The 21,185-nt window shown below is 36.6% G+C and overlaps 1 protein-coding gene across 4 annotated transcripts in view; it reads left to right on the plus strand.

Moving 5' to 3' along the window:
* ZNF385D (zinc finger protein 385D) overlaps positions 1-21,185 on the plus strand; it is a 444,893-nt gene that overhangs the window by 371,061 nt on the left and 52,647 nt on the right. For 3 of the 4 annotated variants that reach the window (XM_072033483.1, XM_038174071.2, XM_013105977.5), the window contains exons 5-6: positions 7,371-7,533; positions 14,218-14,247. In XM_072033483.1, the coding sequence (XP_071889584.1) occupies positions 7,371-7,533; positions 14,218-14,247 (193 nt within the window). The remainder of the gene's footprint in view (positions 1-7,370; positions 7,534-14,217; positions 14,248-21,185) is intronic. The other variant, XM_027451052.3, reaches the window with a different exon arrangement.

Raw genomic sequence — 21,185 nt, forward strand, 5'->3', positions numbered from 1 at the left:
TAATGTCACACTCAGTAGCAGCCTACAGTAAAAGTAGGTGCATGGTCTACTAGAGTGCTACAGGACAACAGATATTACACGGGGGATTTTTACCTTCTTTATCTGAGCAAGATAAAATAGATTTTCCTCTCCAGAATGACAATTTCTGATTTTACTATAGAATGGATGATTTTACCATAAGAATGGGGTCAATGCCAATCTCTCACAATGTGATGCAGACTCTTGCCAGGAGCAGTCTCTCACCATTATATAAATGGATCTGGAAGGAGCCCAAGCACAGGGGATGGGATGAAGCAGCTTTGTTAATATGAAGGAAATAGTGAGCTCAGAAATCTCCCATCCTTTCTGTCATCCTTGAGTCTCAAAGTACCTTCAAGAATGTGTTGAATTAATGCTCTAAGAAGGAGAAAAGGGAACAGAAATGATTTCTTTCCATTGAAAGAGAAAATTAAATGTCTGGGAATTAGCATTTATGTTATTCTGCCATGGTAATGGAGAATTGTTTTATTTTCTACATAAATGTCCTTTTTGGTGCTTGCTCTGTTTTTGTATGCTAAGCTCTAGGGAATGGGGGGAAACTGATCAGTAATAAAACTATCACTTTTGATGGGGTAAAAGCCTTCTCTCAGAAAAAATCTGAAAGATGTCACATTACACACACATCCTTGGCATTTCATACCATGGTTACATTTGAGCCTGTAACGTAATTAACTTTCTGGCTCTGTATTACAGACTGATGTTTATGATAGAGTGCAAAAAAAATTGAAATGACACAATTCAGAAGATAAAGGTAAGCCTAGCAGAAGGAAGAAATGACGACAGGCAACATTTATCTACAATATAATTGACTGCAGATTGAGTTTGTATATATCAGGCAGAAATCAGGGTGCTCTTCTTGTTCAATATAAAACTTGTCATTGTGTTGACATCACCTTTAAAAATTACATTTACGTCTTCTCTTAATCTCTTATTCTTCAAAGGCTTGCACAGGGTCTTAGTTCATTTGTTTCTTGTACTGTGACTTTGTTAAGCTCTGAAGTCCATGGAGTTCCTCCATGTTTTAGAAAGTGAGTATAGGCTGTTAAAGTAATCCTGAATTTCCTGCCTGTACTCACTGGACAAACAAAATAGTATGTGTTGCAAGACATATTATTTTGCAAATTTTAAAATACCCTCAAATAAAGACTTATGTACTAGAGCAAATAAATCTCAGTGCAAAAGACTGCACAACACTCTTCTTATTTTATCAGGTATGACTCACAGTAAAAGCCCTGTCATAGGCAGTACCAACTGTTGGGAGACTCAAGGCTGCTAGACTTCCTGTAAACTTCTACAGTTAACTTATTCTTCCATAGAGATCAGCTCTGGTTATGAATGTAGCACATACTTGGTAGTATACAAATGTCTCAGCTGCTTACTGCAGTTTTCTCTGAGCTCAATGATGTCATCACTGACTGGCAAGACTGGCAGTCAACCTGGCAATTTTGGAGTCACTAGAAAAAAACTTTGTCAGCATGATGCCTTTTCAAAAAAAAATAAAAAATAATATTAATAATAATAATAATAATTTGATTTTGATCAATTTCTTGTGTGCTTAGAGCACCTGTAAAATTACGTTTGAAGTACTTGTTGACAGCCCAACTTCAGGAAGATAATCTGTACACAGTGATTAAGATAACATGTAGCACAGGCATCTCATAAACAATTTCTCTCACTACATCAAAGAATAGAAGCGCTTTTGCCTTATGCAGCTCTGTGTTACTGCCTAACCTAGAGTGGCCAGCTTAGTGACAATATTAGCTTGAACCAGAAAACTCATTTTTTGTTTGTAAAGCTATTTTATATACTTTTTACTCTGGGAGATCCTCATGTCAATTACTGATATATTAGTCAAAGTTGTTACTATTTTACTGGGAGTGACAACAGAAGTGATAACAGCATCCAGCAACTGGTAAAAACGAAGACATGATGTGAGCTACTGAAATCTCAGACAGACAAAAAGGGGTTTTCATCTCTCTCAACCCTTGTTTGGGACTTTCTGAGGGAACAGGCAGACTGCAGCATGGCAGTGATTGGTTGGATGACAAAATGGAGCACAGCACTCTTCCCATTGGACAGCTTTCAAAATATATTGTGAAATGAGAAAGATATAATGCATGATAATTTAATTGATTTTTTGTGAGGAAGAATCACTGGAACATACTGACTATACTTTTTAAAAAATTCTTTTCTTTGAGTTGGCTTTTATTAGGAAGGTATTGCCTAGAAGGAATGAAAGAGGCAGGAAATCAATCTGTAAGTAGACTGGTAATATGAGATGAACCAGGAGGGATATAGAAAGGATAGAAGATGTGGTGCTGCTAAGCTGAAAATTCTCTGAGAATAGGAGACCTTTTTGTGTTTCAGTGCACAAAATTAAGCACAATGTTTTTGTTGAACCAATGCCTAAAGAACATAAGTGAGAAGACATGATTCACTGGAGTATATTAGTCAGACTGACAAATGTATTTTGAAGACTTCTGTATAGATATGATGACTGTAATTGTACAAGAATACTGTCTGGATTGTTTGAAATATTTCATATCTTTCTCATCATATTTTACACATTGCAATTTTCTTGGTAATGTGATGTCCTTATGGTAATTGTGGTACAATATTGCACTTAAGCAAAGAAAATACAGCTGGGTTTTGACACTATGGCTGTTATTTCTAACTGCTCTCAGGTGTAACTATACAAAATGCATATAGAATTGTTATTATTTTATGGTATGTACATGTGTATTTATAATAAATATATATATGTATATATACTTTATTTTTTACACAGAAAAATATGTTTTTATATTCTAACAATTTGGCAAGTTTAGAAAATCTGTGAATTAGAAAGGTCAATAATTATTCATCATAGATATGCAGAACCAGAGGAAATTATTTGTTTTGCAAAAGAGATTCTTGAACTGATCTATATTGCTGAAACAGGCAGGACTTTAAAAATAGCCTTGAAAAGTGAATTGCCATTTAGACATCTTGCCATTTCTTTGGTTTTTATGTAACTTACATAGAATAAATTTTATCCACGTGTGATTTTCAGGATCAGAGCTCTCAAAATTTAGTTAAGGATCCGTGGGTTTTCAAATTCAGATACAAAGTAATATAATATACCTTTTACTTTCTTGTTTGACATCTCTTTGAAGAATGGATATAGTTCCTTAAAGTGCACTGTAATGTTAAAGCAGCAATATTTGGCATATTTTTCATGTTCCATCATGAGACTAAGACTGGGTAACATGTCAGCTGACACTTGTATTCACAGTGCTAGGGATAATTCAGTATATCAAACATGGAATCAGAGGATCACAGAATTATAGAATGGATTGGGTTATAAGAGACCTTAAAGGTCATATAGTTTTAACACCCCTGCCATAGGCAGGGATGCCACCCACTAGATCCAGATGGCCAAGGCCCCATCCAGCCTGGCCTTGAACACCTCCAGGGGTAGGGCATCCACAGCTTCTCTGGACAAGCTGTTCCAGTGCCTCACTAACTTTACAGTGAAGAATTTCTTCCTAATGTCTAATCTAAATATATTCACTTTTAATTTTAGACTATTCCCCCTTGTCCTATCATTATTCACCCGAATAAAGAGTCCCTCTCAATCTATTTTATAAAACCCCTTTAAGCATTGAGAAGCCACAATGAGGTCTCCCCGGAGCCTTCTCTTATCCAGGCTGAACATACCTGGCTCTCTCAGCCTTTCTTCATAGGAGAGGTGCTCCAGCCCTCCGATCATCTTTGTGATCCTCCTCTGAGCTTGCTCTAACAAGTACACACCTTCCTTGTGCTCGGGGCCCCAAACCTCAATGCAGTACTGCAGGTGGGGTCTCATGAGGGCAAAGTAGAGGGTCACAATCACCTCCCCTGCTCTGCTGGTCACGCCTCTTTTAATGCAGCCCAGGAAGGAGTTTGCCTTCTGGGCTGCAACTGCATGCTGCTGGCTTATGTCAAGACTTTCTTCCACCATAACCCTCACATGGCTGCTCTCAATGAGTTCTCCCATTCTGTACTCCTATCTGGGATTGCCCTGACCCTGGTACAGCACCTTGTACTTGGACTTGTTGAGCCTTATTCGGTTTACGTGGGCCCACTTCTTTAGCCTGTCCAGGTCCTTTTGAATGGTATCTCTTCCTTTGGTATCAACTGCACCACCCAGCTTGGTGTCGTCTACAAACTTGCTGAAGGTGATGTGAGAAAAAAAAACACTGTGTTGGAAACTGTGATGAAAGAAGAAAGTAAGGTCTGTCTTAAGGTATTATTCTGATGATGTTATAATCATAAAAAGAAAAAGAAAATAATATTGGATGACTTTTAGGAGAGATGTTTGGAGAACACACTTGGTGTTCTCTAATAATATGAGAGTTTTCATTTTAGGATTGTCCTGAATCTCTGTTGCTTGAGAGAACATCTGTTTTTTTAGACTAAACAGCTGTTTCTCAAAGGAGGTTGGCTTTCAGCAAGATGAACAATTATAAAATTCACTACTCCTTTATAAGAAACGTAAAGGGAAATCTTCCCTTGATTCCCACTAAGTTCAGTAGATTCTTGGTTTTACATATCCTCTGCTTATAACTTGTCTGAGCACAACTTGTTGCACAAGTTGTTAAGACATATATACACATAAGATAATATTAAGATAAAATATTAAGATAGGGAAAATTGTAATTTATGATAATTTTTTATTTATTATTATTTAGGCTGACAGCAAATACTATTTTAAGTAATGAGTTTTATAAGCTACAAGTAAATGTCATTTAAGTAGTGAGGATTATTTTAGTTCTCTTATGGCTGCAAGGAATGATAGTACCATATTTTATGTTGTCATGTTGAAAAGATATTTATGGATATTTTTCCATTTCCCCCACCCCACTCTTGCAACTAAGAATCTCTAGAGGTTAGGTAAACTGTCAGTGATCTGTGGGAAGTGAGCAATGGAGAACTTTTCGTAACAGCCACTGTACCTGTAAGTTTAAGCAACATTTTTCTACTTTGGAATGTTTTCATTAATGTATTTCAGAATACTGAAAAGGTCACCACTTTCTACATATGGCCTTATTTTATATTCCTTGTACATCCAACACTCTGCTTAGGTTGAGTTTTGTGGAGCTGTAGCTGTGAGAATTTGGAGTGAAAAGTGGATGCAGGAGGCATAAACCTGGTTGTGTTCTACCAGTAATTCTGTGAAGAAACTTGAGCTGCATATCAAACTAAAATTGGCGTTCATCATCTAGTATTAAGGATCATGTTCTGACTACTTTTCTGATATTTGAAGAATGACACTATTAGTTAGGGAAAACAAGTGCACTCAGAAACTGAAGCTGACTGGTAACTCATTTTGACTAGAAACTGTAAAAACAGTTGACAGGATAGTATCATAAAGATGTACTTTATAATGTCATTTTTAATGCATCGTCATAACCTGACACTGGTCTTTCAGTTTTACAGTAATTAACATCTCTTGATTGTTTGTATCTGGCTTACAATATGTCTTGATGTTACGTGTTGGGAATTGTAAAAGGTGCATGATTGTGCTGTTTCTGTCCAAGTTGTTTCTAATTAATAACTTCACTGTCCAGTGTTCTTTCAATAAGGGTACCTACTATAATGTTTACATTATTTTAGATACAAAGAAACTGGCTTTTCAACCAAACTGAATGATGCATCTTGATACACAAGAGCATGTGTGTGTATGTATTTCTATGTGTACATACACATACATTTATGTGTGTTTATTAGTTTAGATAAGGTCTCTCTCTTCTTCTCACCTTGAGTTTCTCAAATCTCAGGCATCTGGAAGGAAACATAACTTTTCATGAATACTGAAAACCATAAATCTCGAGATTAATTAATTAAAACTCTTATTGTCATATTCACTAGAACTTCCTCACATCCTAGAATTCAGCACAGGGCAGCATTAAGTAAAGGTATAATGACTAACAGGTACCAGATAATGCAGGCATCTTGCACCTGTACAAGTGACTTAGTGAATTGATGACTGTGTCATTTTATCCCTCTGATTCTTTTAGTTTGTAGCTCCTAATTGACATACATGTTTATTTGTTGTGATTCCACAATAGAAAGTGTTTACCTTATATGTTCTCTCTAAGCATCTGCAGTTGTTTCATGTCAGAAATAAAATACTGACTTTAATGTATCCTTGGGCTGACCCAGCATAGTTGCTTTTATTTTATTCATTTCTGTGGTAGTTAAATTTTGATTATTTTCCTAGGGTCTCAATAATGTCCTTCAACTAGGAAAGGAATTGTTTTCAGTTAAGTTTGAATTTCGGCAATAAAAAATATACAGATTTTATCAAATTATTATTTTATTAGTTGGAGGAGTATATTTCTAAGAATTTAAATATTAGAGGGAAAAAAAAAAAACCCTCTGATTATTCATATTAATTCCAATGTCTTTTTTAGTAAGGTTTAATCCTATACTTAAATACTATTCTTAAAATATACATACAACATAAATTAAAAGAAGAAATGTTGCTATTAACTCTTACAATAAGAGTTCTTTCAGCATAATCCTTTTCAGTGTAATACATAAATCTCAATAGCAATGCATGTACAAATCTATTTTAGCTTAATATCATGTAGCCAAGACATATTTGTGAGGTTTCTGCTTAAAAAGGATGTTCCTGGCTTTGAATTTCAAACACTGGAACTTATGTATTTATTTATTAAGAAAGCCAGATAACTGCAGGTAAATCTTTGGTAATGGGCTTTGACGAGTGTGGTTTATATTTCGTTTTTTTTTGTTTGTTTGTTTGGTTGGTTGGTTGGTTTTTTTTGTTTGTTTGTTTTTTTGTTTGGCTTTGGGTAGCTTGGTCTTTGCTTTTCATTAGAGAAGTTCCTGATACCACTGTTAAATGTAAACTGTTCTTTGAAGGAGCCTTTAGCAAAATCTCTAGATTCTAAGAGGAATTGGAAAAGTGAAAAGCTACTGGGAGGATAGTGTTTTCTTCCCCATTGCCTGAGAATTATTAATTTTTTAATGCAAAAAAAACCAAACATCTTGATAGAAAAGCTGATAAAGATACATGTTTTAAGCATAGTATACTAAAACAATCTTATTTTGGTCTGTAAGTAAAATTGTTATACAGTAATATACTGTATTCATTGGATTGCAGATGTTTTAGTATTTTTTTCCATTGTTTTCCAAGCATCATTCTAAATATAGTTTTCTGTTTGGTCAGTACTTGGATGTTAGTGGTACCCATTATTGAAAGGTAGTCTGTATTTGTACTAATACAGAGAATACCAGTTTAGAAATGAGCCTGATTGCATGGTTCATTTTGTTCTCCTTTGTAGAGCCAGGCTGCGGCCCACTACAAAGGCACTAAACATGCCAAGAAGCTCAAAGCACTGGAAGCCATGAAAAATAAGCAGAAATCTGTTACTACCAAGGACAGCGCAAAGACTACCTTCACTTCCATCACTACCAATACCATCAATACCAGCTCTGACAAAACAGGTTAAGCGACAATCTTTGTTGGTCTTTTTTTGTTGTTGTTGTTTTTTCGTTGTTTAATTCCATGTCTGTTTGGTTATGTGCTTGCTACATTGATTCATGCTTGATCCATCTTTCTGTGTGATACTGATTTCTTTTAGTCCTTTCAGTCTGCTGGTGAGAGTATGACAGTCCAATTTCTCTCTATGAAAAGAGGCTTGTTATTCTTTAGGATAGAATGCAATACTTATGATTTGATTAATTTTTATAGCAACTGAACTATTACATATCAACTGGTCTAAACCTCATAGTCTATGCACAGCACCACTCTATGTATTATTGCTTATGGATGGTTTATTTTAACCACAAATAATGCAGCAAATTACACTGTGTTCAGAAGCCTCTTGGAAAGTAGTTAGTATAAACCTAGTTTCCATAAATTTCAAACATTGCATTTTTTTTTTTTTAATGGCTATTGCATGGTTTTGAGCTGGAAAATAGATGTATAATCTTTATGCCACATGATCAGGTAAGTGATGTTGATGATAATTATTTTGTTTAAATGAGTCTTCAGACTGAAATCATATCCTTTAAATTATTGGATGGGTATTCCTTTGCAAAATAAATAAATAAATAAATAAAGTTCATTTGAAAAGTATTTGAAAGTATTTGGTGAAGTCAACAGAATTTGATTAAGCTCACATTTTAAATATTTTGTTACTCTACTGGAAATTTCAAAGGAAGGTTGTAAATTCATTGAAGTGTAGTCTAGTATCACACAAGGTGTGACTGCTTTTGTTTTTCTCTGTATGAAGGTTTACAGTTTGCATATTTAGTCATACCCAGCCCCTCCCCCCCCCCCCCCCTTCACCAAACAAGTCAAACACTGCAACAGCAAAAAAGCCAAAGCTGTGAAAAAGCAGAGACTACTGATGCTGAAAGCTGTTCACTTGGAACCACTTCTCCTGATTCAGTAAGTTTAGCACTGTAAATAGGCGTGTACTAGCCAACTATAGTAAAAACAAAATAAAACAAAAAAGTACCTTGCAGATGTGCAATATTTTTTTTTAGATTACATTTTTGCTGTATTTGTTATAGGCAGATACCTTCCCAAGTATCTGTCTCTCTCTATTTGGTATAGACCTTTGTTATACACAGCATATATTTTAATGGGGATTTATATCCTAACAATAATAGCATTGCTTTAAAAAATAGTTATTACAATATTGTTGTGTTTGCTTCAAATAAATAAATAAATATGGAAAATATTCCAAGTATTTTTGTTTCTATGATGAAAGATATGAAGCATAGGGACAAAGGGCGGAACTGTAAAAGTTATTTAAATATATGTGTTTCTAAATATACAAATACCTGTAAAAGTTCATCCTCTTTACTGTGACCAGAACAGTAAGAGAGATGATGTTTCTATTAGGAAAGAAATGAAGTATGGGAGAATGGAACAAAGACGGGAAATGTCAAAAGTTATTATTATTTTTTTTTTAATATATATTTCTAAGCATACAAATATCTTTACAAGTTTCTTCTGCCGCTATCTGCTACCATGGTCAGAAAAGTAAGAGGGAAAGAGTGAATTATTGTTTACAAAATATGATCTAGTGTTTAGAGGAAAAGAAGAAAAAAGTGAGAGAATTTGAAGCTTTTTTTTTTTTTTTTTATGACTCAAATCTGGTTTTATTGTTGTTTTTGTTTTTAGTTACTTTCTTTCTTATTCAGTGTAAATTTGGAGGATTATCCGAAGTGCCTTAAAACAAGTCTGACTCCATCAGGCTTTGAATTAGACCCTTGACAAGACATATGAACTGTCTTGTATCCAAAGTCAGTAGTACAAATCAATATTAATATCAGCATAAATAACATCACAAAACTAGTTAACCACAAGAGCAATGGTCTGTGCTAGAGTTTTCTCAGCTTTACAAAGCTTGTGACTTCCTAGATTAATTTTGTAAATGTGTGTGTACGTATGTAGCCTCCATTGGAAATGGAGGTCAGTACCTCCATAGCGTTCTACAAGAAAAAAATTAATATTAGTTGACAAACAGCCTAAAATCTGAGTGTTTCACAAAACACTGAGCACTGTTCAACTTGTGGCAAAAGACCTATTCAACTACTGTTATTCAAAGAAAGGCAGCATGTTCTATCAAAAGGCAAATATGGTTATTACAGGTCTGCATTGATATGACTGGCAGTAGAATGGCATATCCTTGGTGTAAGTTATCCTTTGTAGAATCAAGTATGTAAACACACTATCAGAAAAAAAAAAAAAAAAAAAAACATTTTGAGTAGATAAAAGGATGAAATTGTCTGCCTTGTAAGTTAAAAAAAAAAAAAAAAGCTCGTATTTTTTTTATTTACTTGATAGAAATTTCAAGAGCAAAATGTTTTCTGAAAGCCAGAATAAAACATCAGAACATGCTGCACTGCATTTGCTATTTATAAATGATCACTCTAAAAGTCAAATATTCTGATAGTAATGTGCAGTTCTGAGATTATAGTTACAATAATGAATATATTTTATGAATTCATAATTCATAACTAGAAATAAATTCTGTTACCTGTACTTGTGATCATTTGTAACCAAAACTTTTCCTAAGTAAAAAATAAATAAATAAATAAAATGCTCAGTGCTGAAGATTAATACTTGATCCTAAATACACTAAGGATAGGGTCATGTTCATATCACCTCCAATCCATCATGCACAGCAGTGGTTAAACGGTGAATTACACATCAGTCACAGCACATTGGTCAGGATTTCAGTTCACTGGTTCTTTGCACACTTAGCAACTCCAGCAATGAAACACCATCAGGAAATCGGCAGTGCTATGCAATGAAGATTATGAAAAAAGACTACACTGTTTACAAACTTGTATTTTGTTAGACATGGTGCCAACATGTGTTATTGCAATAAATAATGGAGACTGTGCAATCCACCAAGCAGACTCCTTAATAACTTTCATAAATGTTTCCTTATAGTGAAAGTATAAGTACTAAGGAAAAAACATGGGGTCATTTTGCTTATTCTGTAAATGTCAGGTTTTTTTGGTTTATTTATTTATTTATTTATTACTATTTTAAGTACTATTTAGAAGCATTAGAAGGCTAGAACTTGAGGAATTTGGGGGGAATAAAATATCATGAAGAGTTATGCTGCCGGTCACAATGGATGATGATATTCTAAGCATGTGGGAACTTTATCCATTCTATTATTTAATATCCTCCTTTCATCTCTACTTATCATTTTATATGTGATACCTGTAGTTACTTAGCACAGAAAAACTGAAAGTATGACCATTCCAAAGACAAGCTCACTTTGTGATAATGTACAAGCCAATTCAAGGGGTGATAACAAAAATTAATATTTTCAGCATATATTATGATACATTTATATATATTCCCTGCTACAGAGTCATTAAAGGTCTGTGATAGCTTTAAAATTTCCTCCTGTTTTCTATCAATGTATGTTTTCCTTATAAAATGTTTCACACCTTCACATTGGCTGTAAGGATTGATACTTTAGGAAAACCATTCAGAATATATTTAGACTGTTTTCTGTCAACATAAATATATGTCCTGTCCAGTAAAGTCATTTTCCTGAACATGGATTTTTTGGATCTAGAGTGAATGTTCAAGTTTATATCCATGTAAAACAATATCTCTCTATCATTGTATAAGTCTGAGTATTGATCATTTCAGAAGCTATTTGAAGTTAGGAAGGACTCTCTGTAAGCACATTATTATGGATTAAATTCTGAAGATTTGGGCCTTTATTTTTATTTTTTTTAATTCAGCAGAGAATTCAGCCATCATTTCTTGTCAATGGAGAAGGATAAATAGACCTTTCCAAAAAGGAAAAAAACATTATTGGAAGCTGTCATTATAGCAGTCTTTGATGTCTCTCTCTCTCTCTTTTTTTTTTTTTTTTTTTATCCATATATTGAATATAAGTGTGGTAATAACATAGGAGAAAGCATAATGTTTTCTTTTACCGACCCATTTGAAAATTGTTCTTTGTGGGAAAATTTTAAGTGAGCCATGCCTTCACAAAACACTTTTTTCTTTTATCTAAGAAATGGTAGGTTATTGATGGTCAGCAGATTCAACTCACCTTTGAAAAAAATATTTCAGTCGAGCTGGATTAACTCTGAAATAGTTAAAGGTGGAGTAGGTTGGTGACTGATAGAGAAGCTGTTTGCCAAGGCCTTGGATAGAAAAAAGAGGAAGACAGGGAGGAGAAAGAAATCAGAAATGTTGTAGTAAGTCAAGGTGGTAGGAAGGAAGATGGCATGAAAAAGAAGATATGTTGGAGTTTGGAAGGTACTAATGCCACAGAATGACAAAAATTTTGAATTCTCTGCAGTGAAGAGACCTTAGAAGGGACATTTGGATATCAGCTATTTCACCTTCCAGCTTGGAGCTGTCAGCTAGAGTAGGCTGATCATTACCGTGTTCAGTCAGGTTTTGGATATCTTCACAACCTTGCTGGGCAACCTGTTAGAGTGTTTGACCACCCACACAGTAAAAAGGATTTTATGGGGTACTGAGTCTAATCTCTTGTATTTCTTTTTGTGCCCATTGTGTCTTGCCCTGTCACTGGGCACCACTGAAAAGGGTCTCTTGCTCTGTCTCCTTTACCCCCCCACCCCCGACCTCATAAAGTATTTATATACGTGGATAGCAGTTCCCTTAGCTGTTCTTCTCCAGGCTTAACAGTCCCAGATCTCATCTTCTCCTCATACAACAGATGCTCTAAGCCCTTAATCAACTTTGCAGCTGTTTGTTGGACTTGATCCAATGTGTTCATGTCTTTTGTGTATAGAGTAGCCCGGAACTGGACCAAGCACTGCAGGTGTTTCTCACCAGGGCTGACTAGACGGGAAGGATCACATTCCTCAATGTACTGTCAACATTCTTCCTAATGCAATTCAGGATGCCATTGACCTTCTTTTTGGCAAAGGCATGCTGCTGGATTTTGTCTAGCCTGGTGTTCACCAGGACCCTGAGTTCTTCTCCACAAAGATGCTTTCCAGGAAGTCAGCCCCCAACCCAGGCTAGTGCATGGCATTATTCCTGCTCAGTTTCATGACTGCATTGTCCTTTTGTCCTTTGTTGAGCTTCAAGAGACTCTTGTTATCCTATTTCTTCAGACTATCCAGGTCCCTCTAAATAGCAGCACATCCATCTGGTGTATCAGACACTCATCCCAGTTTTGTATCATCTGCAAACTTGCTGAGGATGCACTCTATCTCAGTGTCTGGGTCATTAATGAAGACAGTATTGGCACTAATAATCCCTGGGAGCCACTAGTGACTGTCCTCCAGCTGGCCTTTGTGCTGCTGACCACAACCCATTGGGGCTGCCAGCTCATACATTTTTTCTATTATCTTTTGTGTGTCGTTTTGTTATTGTTTTGTGTTTTGGTAAAAATGTAAACTAAGAAACTGTAAAAAACAGAAACAAAACAAACAAACAAAAAAAATGTAAAGAACATCAAGCAGAATAAGAGGATTAACATGGAAATGCATAAGATTTATGCAGATCTCTAAATTCTGCTAATGCATGGCTTTAATAGGTTTGCACTAGTTTCCCATTAGGCAAACCACATTGATTCTATGTAAAATATATTACTATTATAAAATGTATTTTACATGCAATTAAAATAAAAGATCATTGATGGGACCTCGTTGAATGCATCTTTTTACATCTACTTTGTGCTCTGTTATATACTATATTGTCTTTGTGTATTGTAACTTTTCTAATAATTCCATAGTGTGTTTTATCACCTGTCTGCAACCTTTAACTATGCTTCTGGGGGATGACAGACATTCTGGGGTCTACAGACATTGGGAATAAAAACTAAAGCAGACCTGTTGCCTTATATCATCTTACACCAGAGATGAAATTGGTCTGTAGATATGTAGGTAGTGGCCGTAACATTGCACAGTATCCAGTATATCTTCTGCCAATATTGAGATGGAGAAGTCAAGCTTCAAATGCAGCATTTTCATGGAATATAACCACTGAACTGCATAGACTATATATCTGTCCTTTTGGTTTTATTGATAACATAAAGGAGAGAAAGACAATGATTTTTTAAACACAATATTTACTGAGAACCTATGTGAAATTTCTTTGACCATCTATAGATATATACATCGACAGTTGCATATGACATATTGACAATTGCACTGGATTCTCCTTAGTGTGAGAGGAAATCTTGTCAATGGAGTCTAGGGCACGGTTCATGTCATTCTAAAATACATATCTAAAATAAACCAGATGAATGAAGAATTCATAAGAGTCATTCTCTTCATTTGAGTGCATGTATTTATTAAAAACAAAGAAACAAACTGTAGTGACTAGGTCAGAAGTTAAAGGCTAAACTTAGCTTAGACAAATTCCAGCCTCCGTGAGCAAATTGCCCATTCCTTCAAGATGTCCATTTTTTTTCTCACAAATTTTGTTTATTTTTAACTGAATTGTGAATTTATCTGTAAGAATTTTGTACTTAATGTTCACAATCTGAGTTGTATCAGTTAATTTTAAATGGTTATTTATCAGGTGACATTATTACTGTCTGTCAAGTGAAAATTTTAATAAGTTTCTGAATAGATTTTGGATTTCTGACTGATGAAAAGAGAATTTATTGATTTTTTTTAAATCGTGAATCTTTTTCTGATCTCATTTTTTAGGCTTTGGAGAAAAACTATTGCCTGTTAAAGGTAGGCAGCTGGAGTATGTATTGTTTACTATTACTATGTTTACTAACTTAATTTTTATGTTATTACGTTCAGCCAGTGGTGTCCTAGGCAACGTGTCCTAGCAGAGCACTGTTTGTATCTCTTTCAGATTTCTAGCAATGACTGAAAGGATTCTTTTTTTTTTTTTTTTTTTTTTTTTTTCTGATGCTTTATTTAATATTCAAAACTTTTGCTCTGAGTTGTAGGAAAAAGTTTTCAGAAGTAGTGCTCAAATGAAACTTGGTTGTATGAATAGAATAGAAAATAGAATGAAAGCACATAATTGGCCAGTAATGCAGCAGTTTCATTTAAAAATAAGAAAAAAATGGTTTTTTGAATATGATTACTTGAATGTTTATATGCATGCATATTTGCAATAGTAGTCCTTCTTTTCAGGTTCAAGGCAGATGACTGACTGTTGTTTCCTTAAATATAGTGGATTAACACACCTTTCTTTCTTTCTTTTTCTTATGTAGTCAAATCCACGTGTACACTAGCTCTATACATAGATATATTTTTGTAGTTCCTGGTCCTGCTCCAGAAACTGTAATGAAAAGGAGCTTCCATTTGAAAATGAAAATCAGTCTCCTTTCATCTCTGCTTTTCATTTTGTTTCCACTTTCATTTTATCTCTCTTACGTTTAGCTTTTGAGCTTTTTTTTTTATTATTATTAATATTATAAACATCTGTTTCAGTAATACCTAATCTTTGTGGTTTATGAGGGCTTCCATATATTAAGAATTATTGGATTATTTCCAGTGTTGCTTGGTTTAGTCACCCTACCTTATCATTTGAGTGACTTGTTTAATCCTTTCTTCTTAATGGCAAACTGCACTAACTTTTTCTTTCTTAAGGAAAGATGATGAAATCATGCTGTTTGCATATATATATGTATGCCATTAAGATATATTTAATTAAAGTGTCACTGCCTATCTATTAGCATTTTTATATATAGCTGTTGTTAGGTACAAAAGATTTTTGTTAATCTTTTGTAGCTGAAAGAAATTCTAATTCTAATAATGACTCAAACGCCAACTATATTTAAAATTCAGAATAATAGTTAATACTAATAAAAATCTGCTAGAGGATGCAGAACCAATTTATTGTATGATCCCAGTGTGCAATTTGCTAGTACAGCTTAGGCTTTGGATACCCTTTTAAATTTAATTGTTACATTGAGGATATTTAATCTAAGAAGACACTTCAGTGCAGTCTGCTTGTATAATTTAGTTGTTGTTTTGTTTCTTTATGCTTTATTATATTATAAAGTATACTCTTGTTTGGACAAGTAATTTCTTCAGATCGTTTCAGCATCGCTTAGGGCACAGCAGAAATAGCAGGCTAATTCTGGGTTTAGGATCATGAGATCCTAGATCTAAATCGATTTTCTTTACAAGTCAATGTTTTAGTGCATGCCAAAACATAGCAATGACCTTGAAGCTTTGTAAGGATTATTACTTCATGCTATCTCATATCTTGAGATATTTCGGGTGGTGCATTCCAAAGTTGCAAGCATGAAATAATAAATGAGGAGTAATTGCTTGGTGCTTAGCACAACACTGAAGCATTCCAAAGCCAGCTAGAGGGCTTCATTGCCTGCTTCCCAATCACCCAATTCAAAATTTGACCCTTTTCAAATTTTATTTGAATGAAAACTCTTAAGGAAAAATTTTAGTGTGCAAAAAGTGTTCTTATTTCCTGATGCTCTTGGTTTTTGCTCATTTGCTTGGAAATAAGAGATTACTGATTCATAGTCATCAATTCTCTTAATCACATGCTCATAAAATTCAATACGAAGCAGTCACATTTAACTGTGTTACAATGTCTTTCACTTTAAATCACCTATGCTTTGACTTTTCCACACTTCATACAATCTGTAGCTAACTGCAGCACAAAATGTTATCAGCATTCCACAGACTGTTGTACCAATTTTGCATTAGAGCTCAATGGTAATTTGGAAGACAATAGCCTCTCTTTTGATCTTTATGTAGAACTAGGGCTTTTTCTTTCTTTCTGAGTGTAGCTAACTGGCAATATAAAAATTACAGTAATTTATGTGCGCCTCAATTGATCATTAATGCACAATAAAATCCTTCTTTGCTTCCATCTATGTACACGGAGAGCTTTGTCATATGAACACCATGTGTTTTCTGTGGACTCAGCTGCTTTTGATTGGGATTGCCTTGACAACAATTTTATGCTTGAATAATCCTTTAGATAGAAACCACTGTCAGTCACAACATCTGTATCAGTATGAAAGTCCAGTACTAACAATGCTGTTATTCATAGGTATGAAAAACATTTTCCATTGAAATATTAAATAGGATCTTTCACAGTATCTCAAGGAAATGTCAGCTTGTTTGCTGCATGCCCATAGCTGCAACTGCTAGAAATCTTGAGAATAATCTCCAGTTTGTTAGATTCTGTTTTTTCAGATATTCATGAGCATTACACTAAAAACTGTATCAAGTACTGTAACATGCATCTGCTTAATGACACAGTCTTCATGATGTGTTTTGTTTTGTTATGAGTGGAATTGACACAAGCTAGTAGGATAGGTCTGAACGCTCCACAGTTCTAGTCTTTGGGATTTCAGAAAAGTCATGGTATTTCAGATATTGATCCTCTTTTAAGTTTTTATTATAAAACTTCGGATTCAGAAGCCTGTTACTATTATGTAATTGTTTATTTTGTTAGCTTATGGATTGATTTTGAATGGAGTTGAACTTCCTGATCCCGAATCAGGAAGTTTTTGCAAGTCTGAAATTCTTTCAGGGACCTCTGCTTTGAGGGCAACAGAAGAGTAGATATGTCTTCATTTAATTTATTCATTTTCTTCATGCTGACATCATAATGTCTGGACAAAGTAGAAACAGAAAGTGGTTGTTCTTTGAATATTTTTGTTTGTTTATTTGTTTTTATTTGACATTTCTAAGTCAAAAGCAGTCTCTTGTCCTAAGAAGTTTAAGAGTTTGTCTGGTCTTTAATTTTTCATGTTTTTTTTTTTTTTTTTTTTTTTTTCCCTTTTCTTTCATTTTATCTATTTTATTTATTTTATTTTATTTTATTTTGGTTCTTGTCATATTCTTATCATGCCTAAAACAAATAAAGGAGAAGAGTGTGTTTGAAAGCATGAGTAAATGTACTGTGCTAAACATTTAGTGCCATTGTGTTTAGTCCACATGCTTGGACTTTCCAAGTCCATATAATAAATAGCTTGCTTATAGGTAGGTCAGGCAAACCATAGCTATAACTTCAGGATAGGTATATTAAGATTCTCTTATTCTCAAAATTCTTATAGGGTTTCAAACATCTTGAAGAATGATTGTGTATTTCTCATTTCATCTTTGCACATACTGTACTCTGGTACATCAAATAGCAGTCTGCCACATTAAAGCTCTTGTTTTATGGCATATTAACAGCCAAATTAATATCAAAGTAACTAATCAAAGGAACTAAAACAGATTATATAAGTAAGACAGTAAGAATTACAGAATATCATTATAGAAAATATGCAAAAATAAACATAGGCTCGGGGGTGGGGAGTTGGGGGGAAAGCACTCTTTAGAGTTGCAAGAACTAGGGAACAGGGAACTGGGAACTAACTGGGAACTAATACATTTGATTTGAAAAGAGAAAAAAACAGTTTACTTATGTCAATTTGATGATAATCTAGATGTTTGTTTTCCATGCTAATGGCAACATTAAGTATATTAACACAATTACTAAATTAGACAAAAGACCAGGAAAAGTAACATCTGAAAGTTTAAAGAGAACCAGATAAAAAGCTGTCTGCATAAACTGTTACAGTTTTCTGTGTACTGTAGACACTGGAAAACCCAGGAGTAGAAGAAAGTAAATGTTGTGTCAGTATTCAGAAAAGGTAAACAGAATGATTCAAGTGATTATAAATCTATCACCATGACATCAGTCTTGGGATGGAAATTGAGTAGTGAAGTAAATGAGATCAATTAATTAATGGTAATGATTGGAAATTAATAGAAAATCAGTCTTTCCTACCAAAAATTGTTTTCATGAGTTTGCATATTTGATTGATAATTGTTAAGCATGCTGATGTTTTGTGTTTGCAGTGTTCTAGAACATGCAAAGGTAAAAGTTATCTAAGATACTGGAATGATGCAGCATGAATATTGAACATATTAAGTGGATTTAAGCCTAATCCACCAACTGAGCAAGTGGGGCACAAGTGTGTTGGGGAGCAAGCTCTCTGGGCTGATTACCAGGGCTTTAAACTAGGTTTGATGGGGGAAGGGAGGGGAGCTAAAGGTGAAATAGAAGGGCTGGGGGAATTCATCACTACTGTCACTGTTGAAGACAGGGAAACACTTCTGAGCTCTCCCATAGGATTGTCTGAGGGTTCCTCGGAGAAGGTAGTGTTCCTCATCCGCCATCCAGTATCTCTTCTTGCATTCCCCCAGGGGTAACTGCACCTGCTGCTTCCCTAAAGTGCCTGTACACCAGTGCACAGAGCATGGGAAATAAACAGGATGAGCTTGAGATCTGTGTTCAGTCACAGGGCCACGATCTCGTTGCGATCACTGAGACATGGTGGGACAGCTCGCATGACTGGAACGCTGTCATTGAGGGCTACATCCTTTTTAGGAAAGACAGGCTGGGGAAGCGAGGGGGTGGGGTTTCACTTTGTGTGAGGGAGCAAGCTTGTGGGTAATAATTAAAGGGTGGGCTGGTATGGGAGACATGGTTGTGGGGGTCTACTACAGGTCTCCAGATCAGGAGGAAGAAGTCGATGAGGCCTTCTATGAGCAGCTGCTAGTAGCCTCATGATCATGAGTGCTGGTCCTCATGGGGGACTTCAGTTACCCAGACATCTGCTGGGTAAGCAACTAGGCCAGGCACGAGCAGTCCAAAAGGTTCCTACAATGTGTTGAGAACAATTTTCTGACACAGGGGGTGGAGGAGCCGATGAGGCAGGGGGTGTTCCTGGACCTCGTTCTTACCAACAGGGATGGCCTTGTTAGGGATGTGAAGGTTGGGGGCAGCTTGGGATGCAGCGACCATGAGATGGTGGAGTTCCAGATGGAACTAGGCAAAGGAAGTAAGGCTAAAAGCAGGATTGCTACCCTGGACTTTCAAAGAGCCAGCTTCTACCTCTTCTGGGACCTGCTTGGGAGTACCCCATGGGATAGGTTGCTAGAAGGCAAGGGTGCTTGTGAGAGCTGGGCTACATTTAAGCAGCACTTATTCCATGCTCAGGGTCAGTGCATCCCAAAGAATAGGAAATCGGGGAAGGGGGGCAGGAAATCCATGTGGATGAGCAAGGAGCTCATCAATAAGATCGAAAGGAAGAGGAAGGTCTATGAAATGTGGAAAAAGGTCCTGTCCTATTGGGAGGAGTATAGATGTGTTGTCAGGTCCTGCAGGGACGTGACAAAGAAGGGTAAAGCCCACCTAGAGATGAGGCTTGCAAAAGAGATAAAGGATAGTAAGAGGGGTTTTATCAAGAATGTAAACAGCAAGAGGAATACTAGGGATAATGTGGGTCCCTTGCTGAATGGGTGTCCTGGTCATGGGAGGCGCTGAGAAGGCAGAGATACTGAATGCTTTCTTTGCTTCAGTCTTTGCTTCAAGGGCACTCCTGCGGGACTCCTCACCCCTGGCAATAGGACAAAGGGTCTGAGAAATGGAGGGCTCCCCCCTGGTGAATGTGAGGGTAGTTTGGGAGTATCTGAGTGGGCTCAACGCACACACATACATGGGTCCCGATGGGATGCATCCACGTGCGCTAAGGGAGCTGGCAGATGTGATTGCTGAACCACTCTCTATCATCTTTGAAAGGTCCTGGAGAACAGGTGAGGTGCATGAAGACTGGAGGAAAGCCAGTGTCACTCCAGTCTTCAAGAAGTGCAGGAAGGAGGATCCGGGAAACTACAGTACAGTCAGTCTCACCTCTGTCCCTGGGAAGGTATCAGAGCAGCTTGTTCTGGATGCCATCTCCAAGCAATTGGAAGAGAAGAAGGTTATGAGGAGTAGTCAGCATGGATTCACCAAGGGAAAGTTGTGCTCGACCAACCTCGTTGCCTTTTATGATGGCATCACCAGCTGGGTAGATGGATGGATACAGTGGATGTCTTGACTTTACCTTGACTTTAGCAAGGCTTTTGATACTGTCTCCCATGACATCCTACTAGCAAAGCTGAGAAAGTGTGGGATAGATGAGTGGACAGCAATGTGGGTTGAGAACTGGCTGACTGGCCGAGCTCAGAGGGTGGTGATCGGAGGAGCAGAGTCTGGCTGGAGGCCTGTGACTAGCGGTGTTCCCCAGGGGTCGGTGCTGGGTCCGGTCTTGTTCAACATCTTCATTGACGATCTTGATGAGAGAATAGTGTCTGCCCTCAGCAAGTACGCTGATGACACAAAGCTGGGAGGAGTGGCTGACATGCCAGAAGGCTGTGCTGCCATTCAGCGAGACCTGAACCGGCTGGAGAGATGGGCAGGAAGAAACCAAATGAGATTTAATAAGAGCAAGTGTAGAGTCCTGCACCTGGGAAGGAACAACCCGAAGTATCAGTACAGGCTGGGGGACAACCTGCTGGAGAGGAGCTCTGAGGAGAAGGACCTGGGGGTCCTGGTGGACGACAGGTTGACCATGAGCCAGCACTGTGCCCTTGTGGCCAAGAGGGCTAATGGGATCCTGGCGTGCGTTAAAAGGAAAGTGGCCAGCAGGTCAAGGGAGGTGATCCTCCCCCTCTACTCTGCCCTGGTCAGGCCTCACCTGGAGTACTGTGTCCAGTTCTGGGCTCCCCGGTACAAGAAAGACAGGGATCTCCTGGAAAGAGTCCAGCAGAGGGCCACAAAGATGATACGGGGCCTGGAGCATCTTCCCTATGAAGAAAGGCTGAGAGACCTGGGTCTGTTCAGCCTGGAGAAGAGAAGACTG

This window comes from Anas platyrhynchos, chromosome 2 (assembly GCF_047663525.1).
Source record: "Anas platyrhynchos isolate ZD024472 breed Pekin duck chromosome 2, IASCAAS_PekinDuck_T2T, whole genome shotgun sequence".
NCBI classification, from domain to species: Eukaryota; Metazoa; Chordata; class Aves; order Anseriformes; family Anatidae; genus Anas; species Anas platyrhynchos.